This window comes from Callithrix jacchus, chromosome 8, assembly GCF_049354715.1.
Source record: "Callithrix jacchus isolate 240 chromosome 8, calJac240_pri, whole genome shotgun sequence".
NCBI classification, from domain to species: domain Eukaryota; kingdom Metazoa; phylum Chordata; class Mammalia; order Primates; family Cebidae; genus Callithrix; species Callithrix jacchus.
In genome coordinates this window covers 30,832,754-30,857,340 of record NC_133509.1, presented here as the reverse complement: position 1 = coordinate 30,857,340, position 24,587 = coordinate 30,832,754, and the positions used below count along the sequence as shown (strand labels likewise).

The 24,587-nt window shown below is 39.3% G+C and overlaps 1 protein-coding gene across 4 annotated transcripts in view; it reads left to right on the top strand.

Moving 5' to 3' along the window:
• Positions 1-836: 836 nt before the first annotated feature.
• Positions 837-24,587, top strand: part of UBR1 (ubiquitin protein ligase E3 component n-recognin 1) — a 162,186-nt gene continuing 138,435 nt past the window's right edge. For 2 of the 4 annotated variants that reach the window (XM_009005311.5, XM_002753370.6), the window contains exons 1-3: positions 837-930; positions 19,527-19,783; positions 23,687-23,765. In XM_009005311.5, the coding sequence (XP_009003559.1) occupies positions 850-930; positions 19,527-19,783; positions 23,687-23,765 (417 nt within the window). In that variant the 5' untranslated portion in view covers positions 837-849. Of the gene's footprint in view, positions 945-19,526; positions 19,784-23,686; positions 23,766-24,587 lie in introns of all 4 variants that reach the window. The other 2 variants (XM_078334075.1, XM_035259430.3) reach the window with 1 other exon arrangement.

Genomic DNA, 24,587 nt, shown 5'->3' with positions numbered 1-24,587 from the left:
GTGAGCCACCGCGCCCGGCCACATATACTTTTAAATTATTTGTTTGGTAAACAATTTAAAATACAGATGAAGCTAAAGTAGTTCTTGACCACCTTCTTGCTCCAATCCGAATCCTGGCCCTCAGTTACCACTTGGCTCTTTCCCCTTTCAGAGTTATTCCTTCACATCTAAATGCATATGTGTGCAAATATATAGTTTTCGGCAACTTGGCCTTTTTCTCTCACTTAATTTACCTTTTCACTTAGATTTATCTTGCTCAAAGCTGCACGGTATTTCAAAATGCGGGAGTACCATAGTGTATCTTGTCTTTCCTCTAGCGATGAATGACTAGGTTTCCAATTTTTTGTTATTTCCCCTCCGTGCCCCCCAATAAAGCTGGATCCTGAGCTTTTTTTGTACGCATGTGCAAGTGCCTACGGGGTAGACTCCTAAAAATGGAAGATGTGTGAGTACTTTCTTTTGTATTTCGTAGGTTCTGGGGAACACTGCAGGGAGGTCGGGATACAAAACATGCCCAGGCTAACAACCGGCGAGCTAGGATAGCTCCTGACAGTTTTCTTCCTTTCATAATGGACGCTGAATTTGTTGTTGTTTTTTACTTCGTAGATGCAACAGTTCTCAGCACCAAACGCTATGCCTGATAAATTAGAGGGAAAAATACCCTCCAGTCCCTTCATGTTGTGACGCTTGCTTCCGGGAAGCGGGCCGGAAGCCGGTCCTCGATTCTGCGTGAAACCCGACTTCAGGGGCCGTCGTAAAAGTGTCGTTCCCGTCTCTCCGACCAGCCACAGGTTTCCGCTTGCTTCTGGCCAGGGGGGTCAGCAACTGTAGGCGTCAGTTTCCCTCAAGATGGCGGACGAAGAGGCTAGAGGTGCGGAAAGAATGGAAATCTGCTCGGAGTTACCCCAGACCCCTCAGCGTCTGGCAGCTGTAAGTCCCTATAGGCAAGTCTCTTTTGTCCTCCCCCAATCCCTCCCTACTGCGCTCAGGAGAATGTGGAGCTTCACCCCTTATGGCGGCTCTGGGGAGGGGAAGTTATATGGATTGATCTGGAAGGAAGCCACCGAATAAAAAGTTAGTCGCAACCCACGTTTCTGCCAGCCAAGTCTACGGAATATTATGACTTTGTTATGTATTATTCTTGTTGTTCTCAAGCATGCACGTCTCTATTTTGAAGTAGAAAGAACCGGTGATGTTATTAGACGGTTTGATATGGGGGCTGAGGTGGTGGAGTTGGAGCAAGAGCCATTTTCGTATAGAAGCAGTGCTAACCCCTCTTGATGATGGGAACGCAGCATCTGGTATTGTATTGCACAGCCGGCTGACCGGGACGTGATAATGGTAGTGAGTGCTGCCACTGTCAAGTCATGTCAAGATGTTATGTGCAGGAATTGTCCTTCTATATAGCATCTTGAGAACCCCAGGCCTAACCTTCTGTGGAGAAACCCATCATCTGTCGCTGCTTTTTAAAAGTGAAGAAGGGACGCCCAAACATTTCAAGCCAGAGCAATACCATTAATTAATATCGGAATCTATACTTTGCTCCAGCAGTTTGAAAGAATGGGAAGGCAGAGATAGTGAACAAATTTGAGTGAGTAGCTACAGGGAGAAAGCTGACAGAGGAAGATAAGAGGTAGAGGGCAATGTTAGGGAATGTTCTGGATGCCTAGGGCATCTAGTGGGGAGATATTTAGAAAATATTCAAATATCTATCACTGCATAATGTTTTATTAGTTTGTTTTTCTAAGTAGCAGCAGTTAGAAAATTGGGATATACACTTTTTTTTCTGAAGTTTCTTGGGTTTGCAGTGTAATGGAAACTTTTTTTTTTTGAGAAGGAGTTTCACTCTTGTTGCCCAGGCTCGAGGACAGTGGCGCAATCTCAGCTCACTTCAATTCAGGCGATTCTCCTGCCTCAGCTTCCAGAGTAGCTGGGATTACAGGCGCCTACCCCCACACCCAGTTAAATTTTTTTGTATTTTTAGTAGAGACGTGGTGTCACCATGTTGGCCAGGCTGATCTCTAACTCCTGACCTCAGGTGATCCACCTGCCTTGGCGACCCAAAATATTGGGATTACAGTGTAAGCCACCGCAGCTGGCCTAATAAAAGCATTTGTTTTAATCTTGCAGACAATTGAGCATTGTTTTATTAAGGACAGAGGGAACTACAGAATGAGTCAACTCCAGGGACTGATGAGACTGGCTAGGTGGTAGGAATCAAGTAGGAAGGGAGTTGGAAAAAGGATTTGGTCACTGACTGTGTTAGTGCTTGTAGTTTTCCTCCACCCCAAATAGCGGTTCAAATTCACTTCACTACTGGCAGTAAAGGAGGAAGCGTCTATTTGAGATGATAAGGAATGAGGAGGTGGGACAAGTTCAGAAGCAGCTGAAACATCTTAATGGTAATTTGTGGGTTAGAAGGAGTGGGGAAACTCTGCTGTGGTCAGAAAAATTATTAGTTTTGTATCCGAAGATTAATATTTATTTAAAGCTTTGATACATTAATTTTTTCCAGGTAGTACAGTAAAACTCTATCATTCTGGACACCACTCATTTGGAATTGAGACAATGATACAGGAATTGAGATAGAATTTATTTGGCAAACTTCACCTCAGGAAATATTATTAGATTTTGTTGGGCAAGGCTTTAGGTTTTGCAAAGTAGTAGGTAGATTGTGTAATATAGCCCCAAGGAACTCAGCCCCAAGGAACTCACAGTCTGGTGACACAGCTAATATAAGTGCCCAAAGAATTTTAATTCAAGGTAAAGTACTGTCAGTAGACAAGACCTTTAACTGTTACGCTTCATAACCACTTTTTTGGCTTGGCTCTCTCTACCTACTGAAGATCCTACAGCTCATTATACCTTTCTCTCTCTGTTTCTCAAGCTACTACTGACTTTAATTTTATTTCAGCCATGGCGTGACACTGGCTTCCCAGTTTACTACTTTGGTGTTAAGCAACATGAGCTCAGTTGTCCCCCCTACTCCTTATTGCTTATCTTTAGACAAAGGTAAATGGTATGGGACATTTATAGAGGTTTAAGCAATTGAACAGTTTCTATTAGAGTCTAATTCCTGGTTATAGTTTTTGATTTCCTTTAAACTTCCTTCTTAGTCTGCAGGTCCTTTTTCATTCATATTGCTATTGGTAAGCATGAAGGCTGTAATATTCCTAACATTATCTCACATGCAATTCACGTAAAATAATAGGTATGAATTTGCAGATATTTATAAAAGCCATTGCTTAAGAATCACCAGAGGAACTGATACCATAGGTCTGAGAATCTGCATTTTCACAAGCATGCCCTGCTGATTCTGAAATAGTGGTCCAGGGCCACACTTTCAGTAACACTTAGCTAGGTATTTGGAAGTTATCAGTAAATTATTGACAGTTGAGTTGTGGGAATGGGTAACATATTTTTTTTGAGACAGGGTCTCACTTTATCACCCAGGCTAGAGTGCAGTGGCACAAATGTAACTCTCTGTAGCCTCAGCCTCTTGGGCTCAGGTGATCCTCCCACCTCAGCCTCCTAAGTGGCTGAGAATATAGGTACGGGCCACCATGCCCTGCTAATTTTTTGCATTTTTTATAGAGACAGGGTTTTGTTTTATTTATTTATTTTAAGACAGAGTCTCACTCTACCACCCAGGCTGGAGTACAGTGGCACTATCTTAGCTCACTGCAACCTCCACCTCCTGGGTTCAAGCAATTCTCATGCCTCAGCTTCCCAGGTAGCTGGAGTTACAGGTGTGCGCCACCATGCCTAGCTAATTTTTGTATTTTTAGTAGAGACAGGATTTTGCCATGTGGCCAGACTGGTTTCAAGCCCCGATCTCAAGTGATCCATCTGCCTTGGCCTCCCAAAGTGGTGGGATTACAAGTGTGAGCCACTATACCCAGCCTGGATAAAATCTTTCAGGAGGAAAATGTGTGCATATGTAGACACACACATACAGAGGAAAATAGAGTGTGTGAGAGAGACGATGAGAGAACAGGAATGATTGAAATGGGTAGAAAATGGAAGAACTGGAACGTGGAAACAGAACAGGCAAGCTGGTAAGAGGTGAGAGTAGTGCAATGGCAGGGGTAATGTTTTGAGGAGAGGGTGGTGGTTTATTGTGTCCATGATGTTGAGGACTGAGAAAAATTGCGAATCAAGAGTGTTGGTGGGTAGTTTGCCAGAACTTCTTTCTGCCTTCTGTCTTCCTTAACTAGATTTTCTTAAGTCAATTTCAGAAGATACCTCTTGGCATGACACTCAGCTCTTATCTATTGCCCATTTACAACAGGCATACACCAACTATGCCCAGTTTTTTTTTTTTTTTGAAGACAAGGTCTGTCTCTGTCGTGCAGGCTGGAATGCAGTGGCGTGATCTTGGCTTACTGCAACCTCCACCTCCCAGATTCAGGTGATTCTCCTGCGTCAGCCTTCCAAGTAGCTGGGATTACAGGTGCCTACCACCACACCCCACTAATTTTTATATTTTAAATAAAGACAGGGGTTTTACCATGTTGGCCAGGCTGGTCTCAAACTCCCGACCTCAGGCTATCTACCCACCGCTGCCTCCCAAAATGCTGGGATTATGGGCATGAGCCACCGCATTCAGCCATTTTTTTCTGTTTTTAGTAGAGGCAAGGTTTCACCATACTGACCAGACTTATCTCAAACTCCTGACCTCAGGTGATCCACCCACCTTGGCCTCCCCAAGTGCTGGGATTACAGGTGTCAGCCACTGTGCCTGGTCTTAGTTATGTCATATACTGAGAGGAAAGAGCAGATTTTAGGAGAGGAAAGGACAAAGGCAGATTAAGAGTTTTGTTATCCCTGTCTCAGTAGATGACACCTCCATAATAGCTCTTGAACACAGATAATTCTGTCTTCACCTCTGCAATCCAAGTCAATGTCTGTTTTCTTGGCTACTGCAGTGACTTCTTAACTGGTCTCTTTGCTTCCATTGTTGTCTTCTTCCTGTCCATTCTGCACAGAACAACCAGAGTAATTTTTTAAAGATTGAATCGGATCACGTCAGTCTCTTACCTAAATCCTCAGTGGCTTTCTATTATACTTCGTATGAAGTCTAAACTTATTAGAAGCCTTTAAGACTGCCTGGTCCAGCCCCTACATCTCCATGTCATTTCCTATTACAGTGTCCTCATTCATCCTGGCTTGTTAGTACAAGCCCAAGCTGTAGTTTGCTTTAGGATCTATGCTATTGCTTGCTGTTTGGTTTTCCTAGGGTGTTTTTCCTCTGCCTTTTCTTAATACATACACTGTCTAAGAGATGGGTTTCCCTTACTCTGTCAAAGCAACCTGCTTATTTCTCTCAGTGCATTTATTACAATCTCTAATTACTGTGTTGTCTTTATTTACTTACTAAAATGTCTGTTTTTCCCTCCAGAGGGAGTGGTAAGTTACATGAAGGGAAGGCTCATGTGTGACTTGTGTGACTTGTTCATTGTTGTATCGGTTTTTTTTTTTTGAGATGGAGTCTTGCTGTGTCATCAGGCTAGAGTACAGTAGCGCGATCTCGGCTCACTGCAAACTCTGCCTCCTGGGTTCAAGTGATTCTCCTGTCTCACTCCAGAGTAGCTGGGACTACAGGTGTGCACCACCACGCCCAGCTAATTTTTTGTATTTTTAGTAGAGATGGGGTTTTACCATGTTGGCCAGGATGGCCTTGATCTCTTGACCTTGTGATCTGCCCACCTCCACCTCCAAAAGTGCTGAGATTACAGGCATGAGCCACTACGTCTGGCTGCATTGATGTATCTTGATATGTGATAGATACAGAACACGCTTACATATTTTTAAATGAATGAATAACTGAGGATCAACATTAGTGATTTATTGTAGCAAGATTAGTACTGATTGGGGGATGGAGGTTGTGGATGGAAGAAAGAGGGAATGAGCAGGCATGTAAGGGTAGTTGCTAACCTTGGATCCCAGGCTGAACAGGGAGGTAATAAAATCCAAAACAGGAAATCTGGAGGGAATTGGTAGGATTGAGAGGTATTAAAGGGCATGAGGTTGACATAAGTGGAAGGACTGAGTTTTGTGGTTGGAGAGGGGAATTTTAGAATTTGTGTACATGGGGGCACATCAAGGTTTTATGATGGTAGAGCCAGGTTAAAGGCACCTCTTATGTGTTGCTATAACGCCTTTTCCATACTCCTGTTGTATGTAGTATGTCTCAGACTGTACTCTACATTATCTGTTTACTATGTGTCTTTCCTTTTAGACAGTAAAGTTCTTGAAGGCATGAACTGTTGTTTACAGCCGTATCTCTAGTATCTAGCACATTGCTTCAGAATTTTTATTGAATGCATGCATGAATGAATGAATGAGGAGACACTGAGGTAGAGGAGAGGTAGAGGTAATAGGAGTTGAGAATGTTAAGAGTTGTTTAGATTATTGAGATAATTTACATGCAGTAAAATGTACCCATTTAAGGCATATTCTGTATAAATTTTAACAAATGTATGTATTTGTGTGTCTACTACTGAATCAGGATATAGAATATTTCTGTTATTTCCTGAAGTTGCCTCCTGCCCAAATGGGAGGATTTTTTAAAAGTTTAATATTGTTATGCTTATACAGTAATCATTATGGAAATCCAGGAAAAATGTATCCATAATCCCATATCTATAGGGGAATCTTTTTTTTTTTTTTTGAGTCAGAGTCTCACTCTGTCACCCAGGCTGGAATGCAGAGATGCGATGTTGGCTCACTGCAACCTCTACCTCCCAGGTTCAAGCGATTCTCCTGCCTCAGCCTCCCGAGTAGCTGGGGTTACAGGTGCATACCACGATGCCTGGCTAGTTTTTATATTTTTAGTAGAGATGGGATTTTGCCATGTTGGCTGGGCTGGTCTCAAACTTCTGACTTAAGGTGATCCACCCACCTTAGCCTCCCGAAATGCTGGGATTACAGGTGTGAGCCACCACACCTGGCCTATAGGGGATCTTTAAAAGATAATGTAATCTCTTGATGGTTGACTTAAAAATAGAAGTGAAAAGTTCTATGTGATTTTTTTTGAAACAGAGTCTCGCTCTTGTCACCCATGCTGGAGTAGAGTGGCACTATCTCGACTCACTGCAACCTCTGCCTCCTGGGTTCAAGTGATTCTCCTCCCTTAGCCTCCTGAGTAGCTGGGATTACAGGTGCTCACCACCATGCCCAGCTAATTTTTGTACTTTTAGTAGAGACAGGGTTTTGCCATGTTGACCAGGCTGGTCTCGAACTCCTGACCTCAGGTGATCTGCGTGCCTCGGACTCCTGAAGTGCTGAGATTACAGGTGTGAGCCACCACACCCAGCCATATGTGATTTTAATTGGAGATTATTTTCCTTAGAAATTTGAATCTATATCGTTTTAGGTCAGAACACAGTTTTGTGTAATAAAGACATACTCTGGGCAGGAAAACTGATGAAAACCTAGGTCTTTTCAGTCCTGACTGAAGTACTTTGTCACCAGATCTTAGCAAGATCTAATTCCTTTTATTTTTTTTTTTACCATCTCATAATTTCTATTTTGAGCAGTTAGGAAATTTTTGATTTTTTTTTTTTTTTTGAGACAGAGTTGAGCTCTTGTTACCCAGACTGGAGTGCAATGGCACGATCTCGGCTCACCGCAACTTCCGCTTCCTGGGTTCAGGCAATTCTCCTACCTCAGCCTACTGAGTATCTGGGATTATAGGCACGCGCCACCATGCCCAGCTAATTTTTTGTATTTTTAGTAGAGACGGGGTTTCACCATGTTGACCAGGATGGTCTCGATCTCTTGACCTCGTGATCCACCTGCCTCGGCCTCCCAAAGTGCTGGGATTACAGGCGTAAGCCACCGCGCCCAGCCAATTTTTGATTTTTTTTAATGGCAGATTCTATAGAATTAGATGTCAAATTGAGTTCTAAAACACTAAGTCAAAATGACTGATTCAGCCCCACTAACTTTGAGAGTCTAGGGAAGGAACAGTACTTCGTGTAGATGTGTTAGTGCTGGAAACTGACTTCTTACATTTAGTACCAAACATTATCCTGTAAATGGAATGGTTTTTGTCCTCAGTACTGCATAGAGAGTCCGACTGGATAGATACTTGTATAAATCAGTGATGCAGGTGAACCAATGAAATATAGGCATACCTTATTTTATTGATCTTCATTATCATGTTTTGTAGATACTCAGTTCTTTACAAATTGAAAGTCTGTAGCAACTCTTGTCTCAAGCAAGCCTTTCAGTGCCATTTTTTCAACATTGTCTGCTCACTTTGTGTCTTTGTGTCACATTTTGGTAATTCTCACAATATTTCAAACTTTTTTATTATATCTGTTATGATGATCTGTGATCAGTGACCTTTGATGTTACTCTTGTAATTGTTTTGGGGTGCCGTGAATCATGCCCATAAACATAATCAATACATGTTGCATTTGTACTGACTGCTCCACTGATCAGCTACTTGCCAATCTCTCTCCGTTTCCTTGGGCCTCGCTATACCCTAAGATGGGGCAATATTAAAATTGGCCAGTTAATAACCCTACAGTGGCCTCTAAGTGTTCTAGTGAAAAGGAAGGGCCAATATTTCTCACTTTAAATCAAAAGCTAGGTATGATGAAGCTTATTGAGGAAAGCTATTGAAAGCTGACATAGGCCAAGAGTTATGTCTCTTGTGCCAAGCAGTTAGCCAGGTTGTGAATGCAAAGAAAAGTTCCTGAAGGAAATTAAAATTGCCACTCCAGTGAACAGATGAATGATTAGAAAATGAAACAGTCCTACTGCTGATGTGGAAAAAGTTTTAGTGCTCTGGATAGAAGACTGAACCAGCCACAATATTCCCTTAAGCCAAAGCCTAATTGAAGAGCAAGGCCCTCACTCTCTTCAATTCTTTGAAGGCTGAGAGAAGTGAGGAAGCTGCAGAAGAAGAGTTGGAAGGTAGCAGAGGTTGGTTCATGAGGTTTAAGGAAAACAGCTGTCTCCACAACGTGAAAGTACAGTGTGAAGCAGCAAGTGCTGATTGATGGAGAAGCTGCAGCAAGTTATTCAGAAGATCTAGCTAAGATAATTGATGAAAGTGGCTGCACTAAACAGCACATTTTCCATGTAAGTGAAACAGCCTTCTGTTGGAAGAAGATGCTGTCTAGAACTTTCATAGCTGGAGAGAAGTCAATGTCTGACTTCAAAGGACAGGTTGACTCTCTTGCTATGGTCTAATGCAGCTAGTGACTTTAAGTTGAAGCCAATTTTTGTGTACCATTCAAAAAATCCCAGAATCCTTAAGAATTGTGCTACTCTGCCTATGTTGTATAAATGAAACTAAAAAGCTCAGATGATAGCACATCTATTTACAGCATGGTTTACTGAGTATTTTAAGTCCACTCTTAAGAGCTACTGCAGAGAAAAAACTGATTCTTTTCAAAATATTACTGCTCATTGACAATACATTTGGTCACCCAAGAGCTCTAACGGAGATATACAAAGAGATAAATGTTATTTTCATGCCTGCTAATACAACATCCATTCTGTAACCCATGGATCAAAGAATAATTGCAACTTTCAACTCTTACTATTTAAGAAACACATTTCGTAAAACTTTGCTGCCATAAATTATGATTCCTCTGATGGATGTGGGCAAAGTCAATTGAAAATCTTCTGGAAAGGATTCACCATTCTAGATGCCATTAGGAGCATTCATGATTTGTGGGAGGAGGTCCAAGTATCAACATGAACAAGAGTTTGTAAGTTGATTCCAAACCTGACAGATGACTTTGAGGGATTCAAGACTTCAGTGGAGGAAGTAACTGCATCTGTGGTAAGAATAACAAGATAACTAGAATTGGAAGTGGAGCCTGAAGTTATGACTGAATTGCTGCAAACCCATGATAAAACTTAATGGATGAGGAGTTTCTTCTTCTGGATGACCAGAGAAAGTGGTTTCTTGAGATGGATTCTACTTCTGGTGAAGATGCTGTGAGCATTGTTTAAATGAGAACGAAGGATTTAGAATATTCCATAAACAGAGTCGATAAAGCAGCAGCAAAGTTGGCAAGGATAGACTTCAATTTTGAAAGAAGTTCTACTGTTGATAAAATGTTATCACATACTATAGAATATCTTTCATGAAAAGATCAATCAATGTGGCACACTTCATGGTTGTCTTATTTTAAGAAATTGCCTGGCCGGGCACGGTGGCTCACACCTGTAATCTCAGCACTTTGGGAGGCTGAGGTGGGTGGATTACCTGAGATCAGGAGTTCAAGACCAACCTGACCGACATGGTGAAACCTGTCGCTACTAAAAATAGAAAAATTAGCCATGCGTGGTGATGGGTGCCGATAATCCCAGTCTCGGGAGGCTGAGGCAGGAGAATTGCACCAATCCAGGAGGCAGAGATTGCAGTGAGCCAAGATCGCACCACTGCACTCCAGCCTGGGCGATAGAGTGACACTGTCTCAAAAAATAGAAAAACATTGCTACAGTCATGCCCACCTTTAGCAAATACCACCCTGATCAGTCAGCCATCAACATTGAGGGAATACCCCATCAGCAAAAAGATGACAACTTTCTAAAGGCTCAGATGATCATTATTATTTTTTAGTGGTGTTTTAACATTAAGTTATGTACATTTTTAAAGACTTTATACTATTGCACTCTTAGTATAATGTAAGCATAACTTTCATATGTATGGGGAAACCAAAAAAATTTGTGTGACTCACTGTATTTTATGTTCACTCTATTGTGGTAGTCTTAAACTGAACCCAGGATGTCTCTGGGTGTGCCTGTATCTTGCCCATCCTTTCTTTGGATGCTGACGTTGAGGGTTACCTTGGATTTCCCTTGCTGCCACTTTATCCATTTCTGTAAAGGTGTTAAGCATATGCTGTGCTCTGTGAAATAATTTTCCTTAAGCTTTTAACCCCTTGCCTCAGATGACCTAACACAAAATATTAAGACCTCTAATCCTAGGTGATTTACTATGACCGCCTATGTGTTTTTTCAAGATATTTTCAGTTAACACGCCTCCTCTTGAATAAACAATAGTTGATGAGCTTGTTTTTTTTAAAAGCATTTGATTTGGTGCAGGCTTTTTTTTTTTTTTTTTTGAAATGTTGTCACCCTCTTATCTGAGTGCTTTTGGAAATATGCTGTGGTAAATAAACATTACTGATAAGTCTCCAGTAGAGTTAGTATGCTTTCCTAAATGCCAACTTGCTGCCCAGGAATGACACAGACCCTGTCCAGAATGGAGTCTGCTGCTACTCACTTGAATATAATTCTCCTTTTAATAGTTTACTTAATGCCGCTCTTCAGAACAAAGTATGTTTGACTTGTTCAGAGGAGTGGAGTTATAACTACTTCATGTCTGTATGGACTACCTTTTTAAATGCCTTTGAAGTTTTGGTATTTATGGGTAAGCTCGAAATGACTTTAGCCACTGGAGGGAAAGTCTGTTGATTTATCAATTTTTTTAAATACACGCATGTTCTGCTTTGTAAGAGAGGATTTTAGTTGGTTTACAAATACATATTTCATACAGCAGAAAGAGAATATGAAATAGATACCTCAGAGTTTAGGAAAGCAGATTTTGTTTATCTAGATACTTCAAGGAAAGCCTAGAAAATTGGGACATGGCCTATAACAGAGAAGAAAAAGAAAGAGAATAGAACAAATAGGACAAAGAGAATTGGTCCCTTAGGAGGGACAAAATGTTTTCAAAAACCACATTCTGACGGCATGCTTAGACGTTATCTCAACAGGAAAGAAAAGAGAGGAGGCTTGTTTGTCATATGGCTCTGTATTTGACTCTGGCTTATTTTATCAATACCATAAAGGCGTAGAAGACTTACCGTATTTGCAGACAGCACAAGACTGGTAAGGATAACAAGTATAGGATTAAAAAAAATGTCATTAGGCTGAGTACTGTGTCAAAACTAACCTAATTGGGATAAAAGTAAAGCCTTATACTTATGTTCGTTTGTGTATAGGACTAGATCTCTTAAATGTGATTGATCTAAGAGTTTTAGTTGTCTGCACTTTCACCAAGTTGTGTGATGTGGCAGCCAAAGAAAGAATGCTCTGCTTGTGGGAACTAGGAAAAAAAGGATTAAAAAAATATATAAAAGAAAAAGAAATAGAAAAAAATTTTAAAAGAAAAAAGGAATGTGAGAATGTGATGTTTTTGTTGTTGTTCGTTTGTTTGCTTTTTTTGAGACGGAGTCTTACTCCGTTGCCCAGGCTGGGGTGCAGTGGGGCAATCTTGGCTCATTGCAACCTCCGCTTAAACCTCCTGGTTTAAGTGATTCTCCCACCTCAGTCTCCTGAGTAGCTGGGACTGCAGGCATGCACCACCACACCTGGCTAATTTTTTTGTATTTTTAGTAGAAACGAGGTTGGTGTCTCCATGTTGGCCAGACTGTTCTCAAACTCCTGAACTCAAGTGATCTGCTTGCCTCAGCCTCCCAAAGTGTTGGGATTACCAGTGTGAGCCACCGCACCTTTCCAGACTGTGATCTCTTGAAGCAGTTTAGTGCCCAGGATAAGGAAGGTTAACAAATAGTCCTATTCTTTATGGAAGCATGTTGTGTAGTTTCATAAGGGTAATCAACATGGAGAGTGGTCAAGATACCATGTCTAGGGCTGGCCAAATTTCTTTAGAATCTTTATTTCAGTTTAGCCATGAAATGAAGAGACTAGAAATGAGAGACATAATAGTTACCTTCATTTATTTGGAAAGACTGATGAAAAGCAGAGTGAATTATATTGGTTTATTTCAGTGACAGGATACAAGTTACAGGAAGGTAGATTTTAGCTTAGTTATAAGCTTGCCTTTTTTTTTTTTTTTTTTTTTTTTTTTTTTTGAGACAGAGCTTCACTCTGTTCCCCAGGCTGGAGTGCAGTGGCGTGATCAGGGCTTGTTGCAGCCTCAACCTCCTAGGCTCAGGTGATCCTCCCACTCAGGTACCCAGCCTGAGTACCTGGGACTTCAAGGTGATGCTACCATGTTCAGCTAATTTTTGTGGTTTTTTTTGTAGAAGACAGGGTTTTACCATGTTGCCTATGTGGGTCTTGAACTTCTGGGCTCAAGTGATCCGCCTGCCTTGGCTTACCAAAGGGGTAGGGTTGCAGGCATGAACCATTGTGCCTGGCTGCTTTAAACCTTTGAGTCTGTAGAATAATATTAGAAGAAAACATTGTATAATCAAAGATTTTTTGGTGCCTAGAGATGCTCTAATTATTACTAATCCACAGTGGCTATGAAAAATTGTAGCTCCTGGCCAGGCTTATTGGCTCACACCTGAATCCCAGCACTTTGGGAGGCTGAGGTGGGCAGATCACAAGGTCAGGAGTTCGAGACCAGCCTGACCAACATGGTGAAACCCCATCTCTACGAATACAAAAATTAGCCGGGCGTGGTGGCACGCACCTGTAATCCCAGCTACTCGGGAGGCGGAAGCAGGAGAATTGCTTGAACTGGGGAAGTGGAGGTTGCAGTGAGCCAAGATTGTGCCACTGCACTCCAGCCTGGGCAACAAAGTGAGACTCTGTCTCAAAAAAAGAAAAAAAAATTGTAGCTCCTCCAAATTTTGTTACCACTTTAAAAAGAAGAATTAGAAAAACAATTACGGGGCTCTGAAGGTTCTGTAGATGTCTAGCAGTTGTTTAAGGAAGGTCAAATTGTGGTTTGAACAAAACCAATCTACTTAAGTCAGTTCCTTTTTCAACATGATGTTCCCAAACAGGCATCCAAGCCCTTGGGTCAGAGTTGAAAACATATCTTCTAGTCTCCATGGGGATGAGGGAAATGTTTGGAATGTTTGGGAATTTAAATGTTTTAAGAACTTGTTTTTACATAACAGTCAATTAGGAAAGCTTTCCCTTAATTCCAGTTTTTTTTTTTTTTTTTTTTTTTTTCTGGACCTGGTAGTTAAAAATTCTTAAATTAATTCCTTTTGAAAATGGGGGAAAATTTTAAAAACAACCAAAGGCAAAAAAATCAAACTTATTTTAGATCAAAAAAGTTTTCCATAGTTTGGCAATAATGGGAAAAATTTTTGTGAAGAGTGTAACTAAATTTTAATTCCTATATGAATTCTATACACAAGGTTATAGAAGGCTTACTGTTATCAAAATTTGCTTTGTTTTCTCTGGCAAGAAATGTGTAGCATTTAGCAATTAACTGAGAACTTTTATTGTGTACTTGTGCTAGGCCTATAGGATACAGGGATTTGAAGGGCAAAGTTCCTCTCCCAGGTTCAAGTGATTCTCCTGCCTCAGCCTCCTGAGTAGCTCTAATTACTGGTTCACACCACCATACCTAATTTTTGTATTTTTAGTAGAGATGGGGTTTCACCATGTTGGCCAGGCTAGTCTTGAACTCCTAACCTCAGGTGATTCACCCGCCTTTGTATCCCAAAGTGCTGGGATTACAGGCATGAGCCACCACTCCTGGCCTAATTTTGTTGTTGTTATTGTTTGTATTTTTAGTGGTGACGGGGTTTCACTATGTTGCCTAGGCTGGTGTCAAACTCCTGAGCTCAAGCAATCCACCCACCTTGGTCTCCCAAAGCGCTGGGCTTACAGCCACCATGCCCAGCCATGATGTTTTAATCTTAGTTCTTCATGATAAACAATGTGATAACAGATATAATTTGAGAATATTTAGTAGCCTTCAGGAATGTTTGGTAGTTGTTAGCTAAGGGGCTTCATTTGTAATTGTAATTACAAAGAAGGCAAAAGTTAAAACAAAAATTAAGAAGGCAAAATGTTATTGTTTTGTTTTATTTTACTATTACTGGTTGAGTATCCCTCGTGTTTTGGATTTTGGATTTTTTTTCAGATTTTGGAATATTTGTATTATGCTAGTTGAACATCCCAAATCTGAAAATCTAAAATCCAAAATGTTATAATGAGCATTTCCTTTGAATGTTTTATCAGCCCTCAAAAATTTTCAGATCCTGGAACATTTCAGATTTCTGATTTTTGGGTGTAGAATGCCCAACCTGTAATGTGAAATTGAACAAGCCAGTAAAGGTAGATGTAAAAACTGTGTATTTATGTTTGGTTTAGTGGAAAGGGCACTGAACTTTTGGAGTTCAGATACCTAGTTCTGTTCCTGACATTGATACCAACTGGTTATTTAACGATTTTGGACAAGTCATTTTACTTCCCTGTGACTTAGCTTTCTCATCTATAAAATGTGAAGGGCTTGTACTCTTTTTTTACTCTCAAATTTCTTCTATTCTAAAAAGAGAAATTGAAAAGAGTTCTATGCCTCCTATAATTAAGTAGAACAGAAGGGTTTTTTGTTTGGTTTTGTAGTGCTGAATATGCAAGAATTTTTTTTTTCATTTAGTGCTCTCGATGAAAAGAACCTTAGGTATAACGTAGAACATTATATATTATCTCTGTTAGTTGTAGTTGTTGCCAGGTATGTAGAGAAAAGTTGTTCATGTATGAGTACCCCAGAAAAGTTGGAATTGGAATACTGGAAGGTATATTTATTTTTAAATGGTTTTAGTAAAATAAATTTTAATTTTAAAATTATAAAATTACCCACCAAATGTGGACTCCCTGTAAGGATAGTACTCATCAGGTAAGCAGACTAATGAATTCCATGAAAATGTGCTAAAATCTCACCACCCATTTCTGTTAACATTTTGTTGAATACTCCTCATGACTTTTCTCTATGTAATTATAATATTTAACAAAATTGAGATTTTATATGTACTTCTTTGTAACCTACTTTACTGAACTGTTTGTTATTAATGCCTTTCCGTATTAGTAAATAAACCTCTTCAGCATCATTTCTTTTTTTACTTTTTGTTTTGATTAATCTTAGACTGATAGAAAAGTTGTATAAATTGAGCACAGTTCTCTTACCTCCCTCTTCCTGCTTCTTGTAATGTTAACATTTTATACAACCATAGTATACTATCAAGGACAGAAAATTAATACTAACTACAGATCTTGTTTGAATTTCATCAGTTTTCCCATGAATGTGCTTTTTCTGTTCCAGGATCACACCCAGCATCCCAGTTACATTTAGTTATCTCTCTTGTCTCCTCTAGTCTATAACAATGTTTTGATCTTTCCTTATTTTCATGCCTTAATACTTTTAGAGTCCTTTGCAGTTATTGTATGGAATGTCCCTCAGTTTGGGTTTGTATGATGTTTTCTCATGATTGGAATAAAATTATACATTTAGGCAAGAATAACGCACAAGTCAGCCAGGTGCTGTAGTATGAGCCTGTAGTCCCAGACAGACCCATCTCCTCAGAAGGTGGAGAGGATTGCTTGAGCCCAAGAGTTCAAGAGCAGCCTAAGTGAGATCCCTTTTCTATTTAAAAAAAAAGCATAACATAAGAATCTTGTGATTATCTTTCTCAGTGTATCATATCAAGGGATTCTTGATATCAGTAGTTCTTATTACTGGTGATATTTATCTTAATCATTTGGTTACGTTGGTTTCTATTTTAAAATTACTGTCTTTCCCATTGGAGATACTTTGAGACTATTTGGCATCAATTTTAAATGGGCGTATTAACTCATGTAGTTTTTTTTTTTTTTTGAAAGGGAGTTTTGCTCTCGTTGCCCAGGCTGGAGTGCAATGGCACAATCTGGGCTCACCACAACCTCTGCTTTCCAGGTTGAAGTGATTCTCCTGCCTCAGTCTCAGTAGTTGGGATTACAGGCATGTACCACCATGCCTGGCTAATTTTGTATTTTTAGTAGAGACGGGGTTTCTCCGTGTTGTTCAGACTGGTCTCGGACTCCTGACCTCCTGCCTTGGCCTCCCAAAGTGCTGGGATTACAGGTGTAGCCACTGTGCCTGACCCCATGACCTTTTTTTTTTTTTTCCTAGATGGAGTCTCACTCTGTTGTCCAGGCTGGAGTGCAGTGGCACAATTGCAGCTTACCGCAACTTCCGCCTCTTGGGTTCAAGCAGTTTCTCATGCTTCAGACTCCTGAGTAGCTGTGATTACAGGCATGTGCCACTATGCCCGGCCAATTTTTGTATTTTTAGTAGAAATGGGGTTTCATCATGTTGGGCAGGCTGGTCTCAAACTCCTGACCTCAGCCTGCCTCAGCCTCCCAAAGTGCTGGGATTTCAGGCATGAGCTACCATGCACACCAGACCTCATGTAGATTTTTTTAGAAGTTTTTTTTTTATTGGTCACAAAAATACTGACATTTGTCTAACAAAGTCAAATGGTGTAACACTGTTGAAAGTAAAAATATGACAGTCCCTAATTCTTTTCCCCAGTTTCTTCCCTTCCTGTATTCGTTATTAATAGTTTGTTGTTTCTCCTTCCAGACCCTTAGTTTATGTTTAGGGAAGCATAGGCAGAGATGTGCATGCACATTTGTTTAATTAGAAAACCCAGTTACTCAGGAGGCTGAGGTAGGAGAATCAGTTGAACTTGGTAGGCAGAGGTTGCAATGAGCCAAGATTGCGCCATTGCACTCCAGCCTGGATGACAGAAGCGAAACTCTGTCTCAAAAAAAAGGAAACCCAAACCCAAATGTGTTGAAATGTAAAAAGTATATATAATTATTTACTTTTTACAAAAATGAAATTATAATATTTAAAGCTTCTTTTTCCGCTTAACAGTGTTTATGACATTTTGACTGCATAGAATAGTATGCTTATACCACAATGGATATACCTTTATTGATAGACATTTAGGTGGACTTCATCTTTTCAGTTACAAGTGATGTTATAGTGCACATGTGGTGGATGTAAATATGTCTTTTCACACTTGGGTGAGTATGGCTAAATGATAGATTATTACCCTGTTCATGGACATTCAGGTTTTTAATTTTTTGCTGTTTTGAATAATTGTACATGAAATGTATAGGATTGAAAATATTTTTAAATGATTTCAAATAGATAATGTGTATATATAGAGAGAGAGAATAAAAATTTAAAACAGTAAAAAAGGTAACAGTGAACACTAAGTCTTTCTCGGGGCTCTTTCTACTGTTAACATTTATTTTGAATCCTTTTAGAGAGTTTTGTATTCAGATATAAGCATATACCAATATATCTCCTTTACCTCTTCCTTTTTTTTCCTCTTCCCTTCTCCCAGTATAAATAGTAGCACATTATACTCACTGTTCTGTACATTTTACTTTTTATTTAACAGTATAACTTGAAGAATATTCCATATCAGGACATAAATCTGTGCCCTCTCCCTTTTTATGAAGTTGCGTAATTTATTCAGCTCTTGTTTTGGGACATTCAGCTTGTTTCCAATCTTTTACGATTAAAAATAGTCATGCTGCAAATACTTCCTTTGTACATGTTTACCTGAGGAATAAATTCCTAGAATGGGCATTTCTGGGTCAAAGTATATATAAATTTAAAATTTTAATAACTATCTACAAATTGCCCTTCAGAGAATGGGCTAATAAAATTTCTATAGTAATACCTAATGTAAATAGTAATACCATAAAGTTTTAATTGTGAATGGAATATTGAGGTTGAATTTATTTGTGAATGGAATATTGAAGTTCGTGAGTGCAAACTAAAAAAGCCTTTTTTGTAATCAAATATCTGTAACTTTCCTTAATGGCCTATTATGAAACCTTATCTAAAATCTTAATTGTAATTATATTAACAGCTTATAAAACTCCTTGGGTAAGTTTTTGTTGTTTTTTAATGATATGCCTTGAGTCATATGTGTTTTGTTTTGTTTTTTTGTCTTTTAAACAAAAGACAAAAAAAAAAGTGGACTTCATCTTTTCAGTTACAAGTGATATAAGTCACTCTTTTTGAAGAGACAGGGTCTTCCTATGTGTTGTCCAGGCTGAAGTGCAGTGGCTATTCACAGGTGCACACTACAGCCTTGATCTCCTGTGCTCGAGCAGTCCTCCTACTTCTACCTCGTGAGATGGGACTGTAGGTGCGAAAGTACTGTTGGCCTAGTTAGCATTTGATATTGCCAGTTTTTAATTTTAGCCACCATACTAGGTAGTGCAGGGGTATCTCATTGTCATTTTAATTAGTGCTTCCCTAATGACTAATAATAGTAAGCATGTTTTCATATGCAAATAAGCCATCTGTAACAGTTTCTTTTGAAGAGCAGAAGGTTTTACTTTTGATGAGGTCCAATTTATCCAGTTTTTTTTTTCTTTCACGGTTAGTGCTTTTTATGTTTGTAAAACTTTGGCCTCTGTTTATTTCGATCTCTTGTTAAACACTGGTTTCCTAAAACAAAGTGTGTGATGAATGCATTGTCTTTTTAGCCTATGGCTGATAATAGAACCACCTTCATGTAGCAGGAATTGGCCATTCCAGAAGTGAAGGATAATTCTCACCTACTATAGCTGCTCTTCTTTTTTTCCCAGATATCTGTGGTATATGGTAGTTCAAGCTTAATTTTGTTAAATCACCCACTTTCTTTCTGTATTGGTGAAGGATGAAGTATATAAATTACTTTGAAATTATAGAATTATGTCATTACTTGTGCCCCCAGATGATTAAGAAGGAGCTTGTAAGACAGTCTAATTTTCATCTTCTTTTCTTTCAGTGGTGGGATCAGAAAGTTGATTTTTATACTGCTTTCTTGCATCATTTGGCACAGTTGGTGCCAGAAATTTACTTTGCTGAAATGGACCCAGACTTGGAAAAACAGGAGGAAAGTGTACAGATGTCAATATTCACTCCACTGGAATGGTACTTATTTGGAGAAGATCCAGATATTTGCTTAGAGAAATTGAAGCACTTTGGAGCATTTCAGCTTTGTGGGAAGGTTTTCAAAAGTGGAGAGACGACCTATTCTTGTAGGTAAGAATTAGAAATTTACAGGATTGATTATAATTATTACAATCTTATTACTGTTATTTTTGAGACAGAGTCTGGCTGTGTCATCCAGGCTGAAGTGCAGTGGCATGATCTCTGGTCACTGCAACCTCTGCCTCCCAGATTCAAACAATTCTCCTGCCTTAGCCTCCCAAGTAGCTGGGATTACAGCTGTCCGCCACCATGCTTGGCTAATTTTTGTGTTTTTAGTAGAGACGAGGTTTCACCATGTTGACCAGTCTGTTCTCAAACTCCTGGCCTCAAGTGATCCGCACACCTCAGCCTCACAAAGTGCCGGGCTTGCATGAGCCACCACGCCTGGCCAGTTATTACTATCTTGGTATTTTATCTATTTTATGATATACTTTTCTTGGTTTATTACTATTTATAATACATTTAATCTTAGTTAATTAACTTTCTTTTATTATGCAGTTGTTGTGTGGTTTTTGCTAGTACAGCTCATTTCTGAATATATATGACTTCCAGTTAAACAGTTCTCACTGTTTCTTCCTATTCTCCAACACAATGTCAGTGATAGATTCTTGCCTTATTTGTAATGTATCCAGCATACTCTTACCTGAAACTCTTTGTGGCATTTCAGAATTCTGAATACTTCCCCTGCAGAGTTAGGGTGGGACACTGTAATCAAACACAATCTTTCTTTAAGAAATTTGAATATTCACAACAAGTAGTATAAATAATGCCTGTAGTCTCATGTCATTTGAAGTCTTTTTTTGCCATCAAGTGAGATTTAGTGCCAAACCTACAGAAATTCCAAAACCTTTCAACTTCGGAGGTATTTGGATTTCAGAGTCTGGTGTAAGGGATTTTGAACCTGTAGAAACAGTTGTAATTTAGTTGAATAGAAGAGGCCAGTGGTAGGGAAACTGAAAACAACTTAAGTCATTTTATTTTATTTATTATTTTTTAAGACAGAGTCTCACTCTCTTGTCCAGGCTGGAGTACAGTGGCATGATCTCGGCTCACTGGAACCTCCACCTCCCTGGTTCAAGCGATTCTCCTGCCTTGGCCTCCTGAGTAGCTACGATTACAGATGCATGCCACCAGGCCCGGCTAATTTTTATATATATATAGCCCAGCTAATTGTGTGTGTGTGTGTGTGTGTAAGTATATATATATATATATACACACGCACACACATACATACAGACAGACATGCATACATATATTCCCCCCCCCGCCGCCATAAAGATGGAGTTTTACCAAGTTGGTCAGGCTAGTCTTGAATTCCTGACCTCGTGATCTACCCATCTCAGGCTCCCAAAGTGCTGGTATTACAGCGGGGAGCCACTCTAGGCTTTTTATTCCTTGTAAGAACAGTGCCTTAAATTTCGTGGCAGCACAGAGAACATTTTTACTCCCTACCTCTGCCTGAAATTTGAGATTCAGTTTTCCTCCTTTGCTAGAGCTAGTTTAGGTTAGGAGTGTGAATTTTTAGATTTTATAAATACAGAGAGTTGTTTTTACTTTCTTATAATTCTATGCCTGACAGGTTTATATACAGTTAACAGTTGTTTCAAACATACTTTTCTTTATCCTGTTCTTTTCTCAGGAAGAAAAAAGAAAGTTTTTGCATTTTGTGTACCATGTTGCTATATAGTATAGTAAAGTTCATTTATCTTCTTAGGTATTTTTAGCTAGAGCTCAGTCACTTTTAACAAAACCAGGATAGACATTTGCAGAACTCATGTCTCCAAAAGTTTCATGGAGATATTTTTAATTGTTACATCTTGGGGGAGGGTACTGGTATCTATTGTGTAGAGGCCAAGATTCCTGTTAAACATCCTAATGCACAGGGAGGGCAGTCTGGTCTACCCCCAACAAACAGTTATCTGGCCCAAAGTGTCAGTAGTATTGAGGTGGAAAATCCTATTCTAAATAGGTCTTATATCATATATATATTACAGAATATTATTAGACAACCTATATTTCCTGTTAACCTTTTAAATTCTTTTTTTTTGAGACAGAGTCTTGTACTGTTGCCCAGGCTTTAGTGCAGTAGTGTGATCTCAGCTCACTGCAAACTCTGCCTCCTAGCTTCAAGCAATTCTCCTGCCTCAGCCTACCGAGTAGCTGGGACTACAGGCATGTGCCACCACACCCAGCTAATTTTTTTGTATTTTTAGTAGAGATGGGGTTTTACCATGTTGGCCAAGATGGTCTTGATCTCCTGACCTGGTGATTCCCCTGCCTTGGCCTCACAAAGTGCTGGGGTTAGAGGCGTGAGCCTTTATTCTTTTTTTTTGAGATGGAGTTTCGTTTTTATGGCCCAGGCTGGAGTGCAGTGGCACAATGTTGGCTCACTGCAGCCTTTGCCTCCCGGGTTCAAGCAATTCTTTTGCCTCAGCCTCCGGAGTAGCTGGGATTACAGGCATGCACCACCATGCCCGGCTAATTTTTTGTATTTTTAGTAGAGACGGGGTTTCTTCTTGTTGATTAGGTTCGTCTCAAACTCCCCACCTCAGGTGATCTGCCTGCCTTGGCCTCCCGAAGTGCTGTGATTACAGGTGTGAGCCATCATGCCTGGCCAGCCTTTTAAATTTTTAAAAAATATCCCAGTTTTATCTCCTCAATTCTTTTAAATAAGATACTTAAAAAATTAATCATGGCCAGATGCAGTGGCTCACTCCTGTAATCCCAGCATTTTGGGAGGCTGAGTGGGTGGATCACTTGAGGTTAGGAATTCAAGACTAGCCTGGCCAACATGGTGAAACCCTGTCTCTACTAAAAATACAGATAATTAGCTGGGTGTAGTGGCAGATGCCTATAATCTCAGCTACTCAGGAGGCTGAGGTAGAATCACTTGAACTTGAGAGCCTACAGTTGCAGTGAGCTATGATCCTGCCACTGCATTCCTGGGTGACAGAGTGAGACTGTCTCAAAAGAAAAAATTAATCCTGTACTTTGCACTAATTTATATTGTTCTTAATGTCTCCTCTAAGATGTTAGATACAACAATACATGTAAGAACTTATTATTAAGGTAGAGATGAAGAGGGATTTAATTTCCTTCATTTGTTCAATAAATATTAAGTACCCACTGTATGCCGAGTACCATTGTAGGTGTTTGGGACACTTCAGTGTACAATAAATAAAAATCCCTGCCCTTGTGTTGCTTGCATTCTCATGAACTTTGTCTTTATCCAAGCCTCATTTAACAATGAGCAGTCAGTGTTGGATATATATATATATATATATTTTTTTTTTTTTTTTTGAGACAGAGTCTCACTCTGTCACCAGGCAGCAGACTGGAGTGCAGTGGCACAATCTCAGCTCACTGCAACCTCTGCCTCCCGGGTTAAAACAATTCTCCTGCCTCAGCCTCCCGAGTAGCTGGGACTACAGGCACACGCCACCATGCCCAGCTAATTTTTTGTATTTTTCGTAGAGACGGGATTTCACCATGTTGGCCAGGATGGTCTCGATTTCTTGACCTCGTGATCCGCCTGCCTCAGCCTCCCAAAGTATGGGGATTACAGGCTTGAGCCACCGCGCCCAGCTGTAAAATATATTTATTAATTAATAGGATGAGCTGATGATAGTTAATGGAAAAAATGGATTATTTTTTACAAAATTATTTTTTAATTGTAATCTAACAGTTTGAAACCAGGTCAAGCCTCAAAGTTATGAGAGTGATTTCAGAAAGAAAACCAAACATCCAGAACTACATACTTAAGTGTGGCTAAATGAGGCTAAAATTATTATAACAATATGATCTTTGTTCAAAACATTTTCGGAATTCCGTTTTTGAAGCATTTTTATTCAGTTGTACACCATACAGGAAACTTGTTCACATTATATTGTAGTCACACCTGAGCATCAGTGGGAGTCATCTAAATTTTGGAATCTAATTTCTGATTTTTTTCAGGGATTGTGCAATTGATCCAACATGTGTACTCTGTATGGACTGCTTCCAGAATAGTGTTCATAAAAATCATCGTTACAAGGTATGAAAATATAACCATAAAATCTCTGAATAAGTAGGAATCTGATGGCCATCTCGTCCAAGATCTTGAGTAGTACTTACATTTCTAATATGTGAACATAGCCATTTTAAAGAAAAGGTTAGAAGAGATAAGGGATGTGTGTTGCTTTACAGAAAAGAAAAAAAGAGTAATCGGTAGGGAGACTCAAGATCAGATATTATTTGAATAAAGGACTAAGAAAAACCTTTAGTGGTAGGATAGCCCGAAACAACTTTTGAGAACAAGAAAACAAACAAAATTTTGAGCTCTTTGCTCTACAGTGTGTAATGTGACCTTTCTTTGTGATCTCTAGCTATTCAGTAGTTTGTCTCTTAAAAAAAAAAACTTACAGTAAACTTCTGTATTTTCCTTCTCAAAAATACATACATACAAACGAATATACACTTACTGTTAAAGATTGTGTTAAATGAGAAAAATGAACTATAAAAAGAGTATTTCTGCAACCATCTCTTTGTTTTTTTTAAAATTTTTTTTCTTTCGTTCTTAACCATCTGTTTTAATCAGAAAAAATATGAAGTTTTCAAATGAAGTTTGTGGAATTATAAAAAGAAAAAAGTTTTGTTACACTTCTAAATGGAAAACCAAAATATATAAAATTATGCATTGGTTGTGCTTCTTTTTTTAGAACATATTGTGTATCTAATATTTAACCATAATTTGTTTTTATAATTTACCTGTTATTGGGGTATTTATTTGGGTTTCTTTTTTTTTTCTATTTTTTTAGTTTCCTTTTTTTTTTTGGTGCCATGACACTGATACGAATAGGTTTCAGTTTTTTTAAAT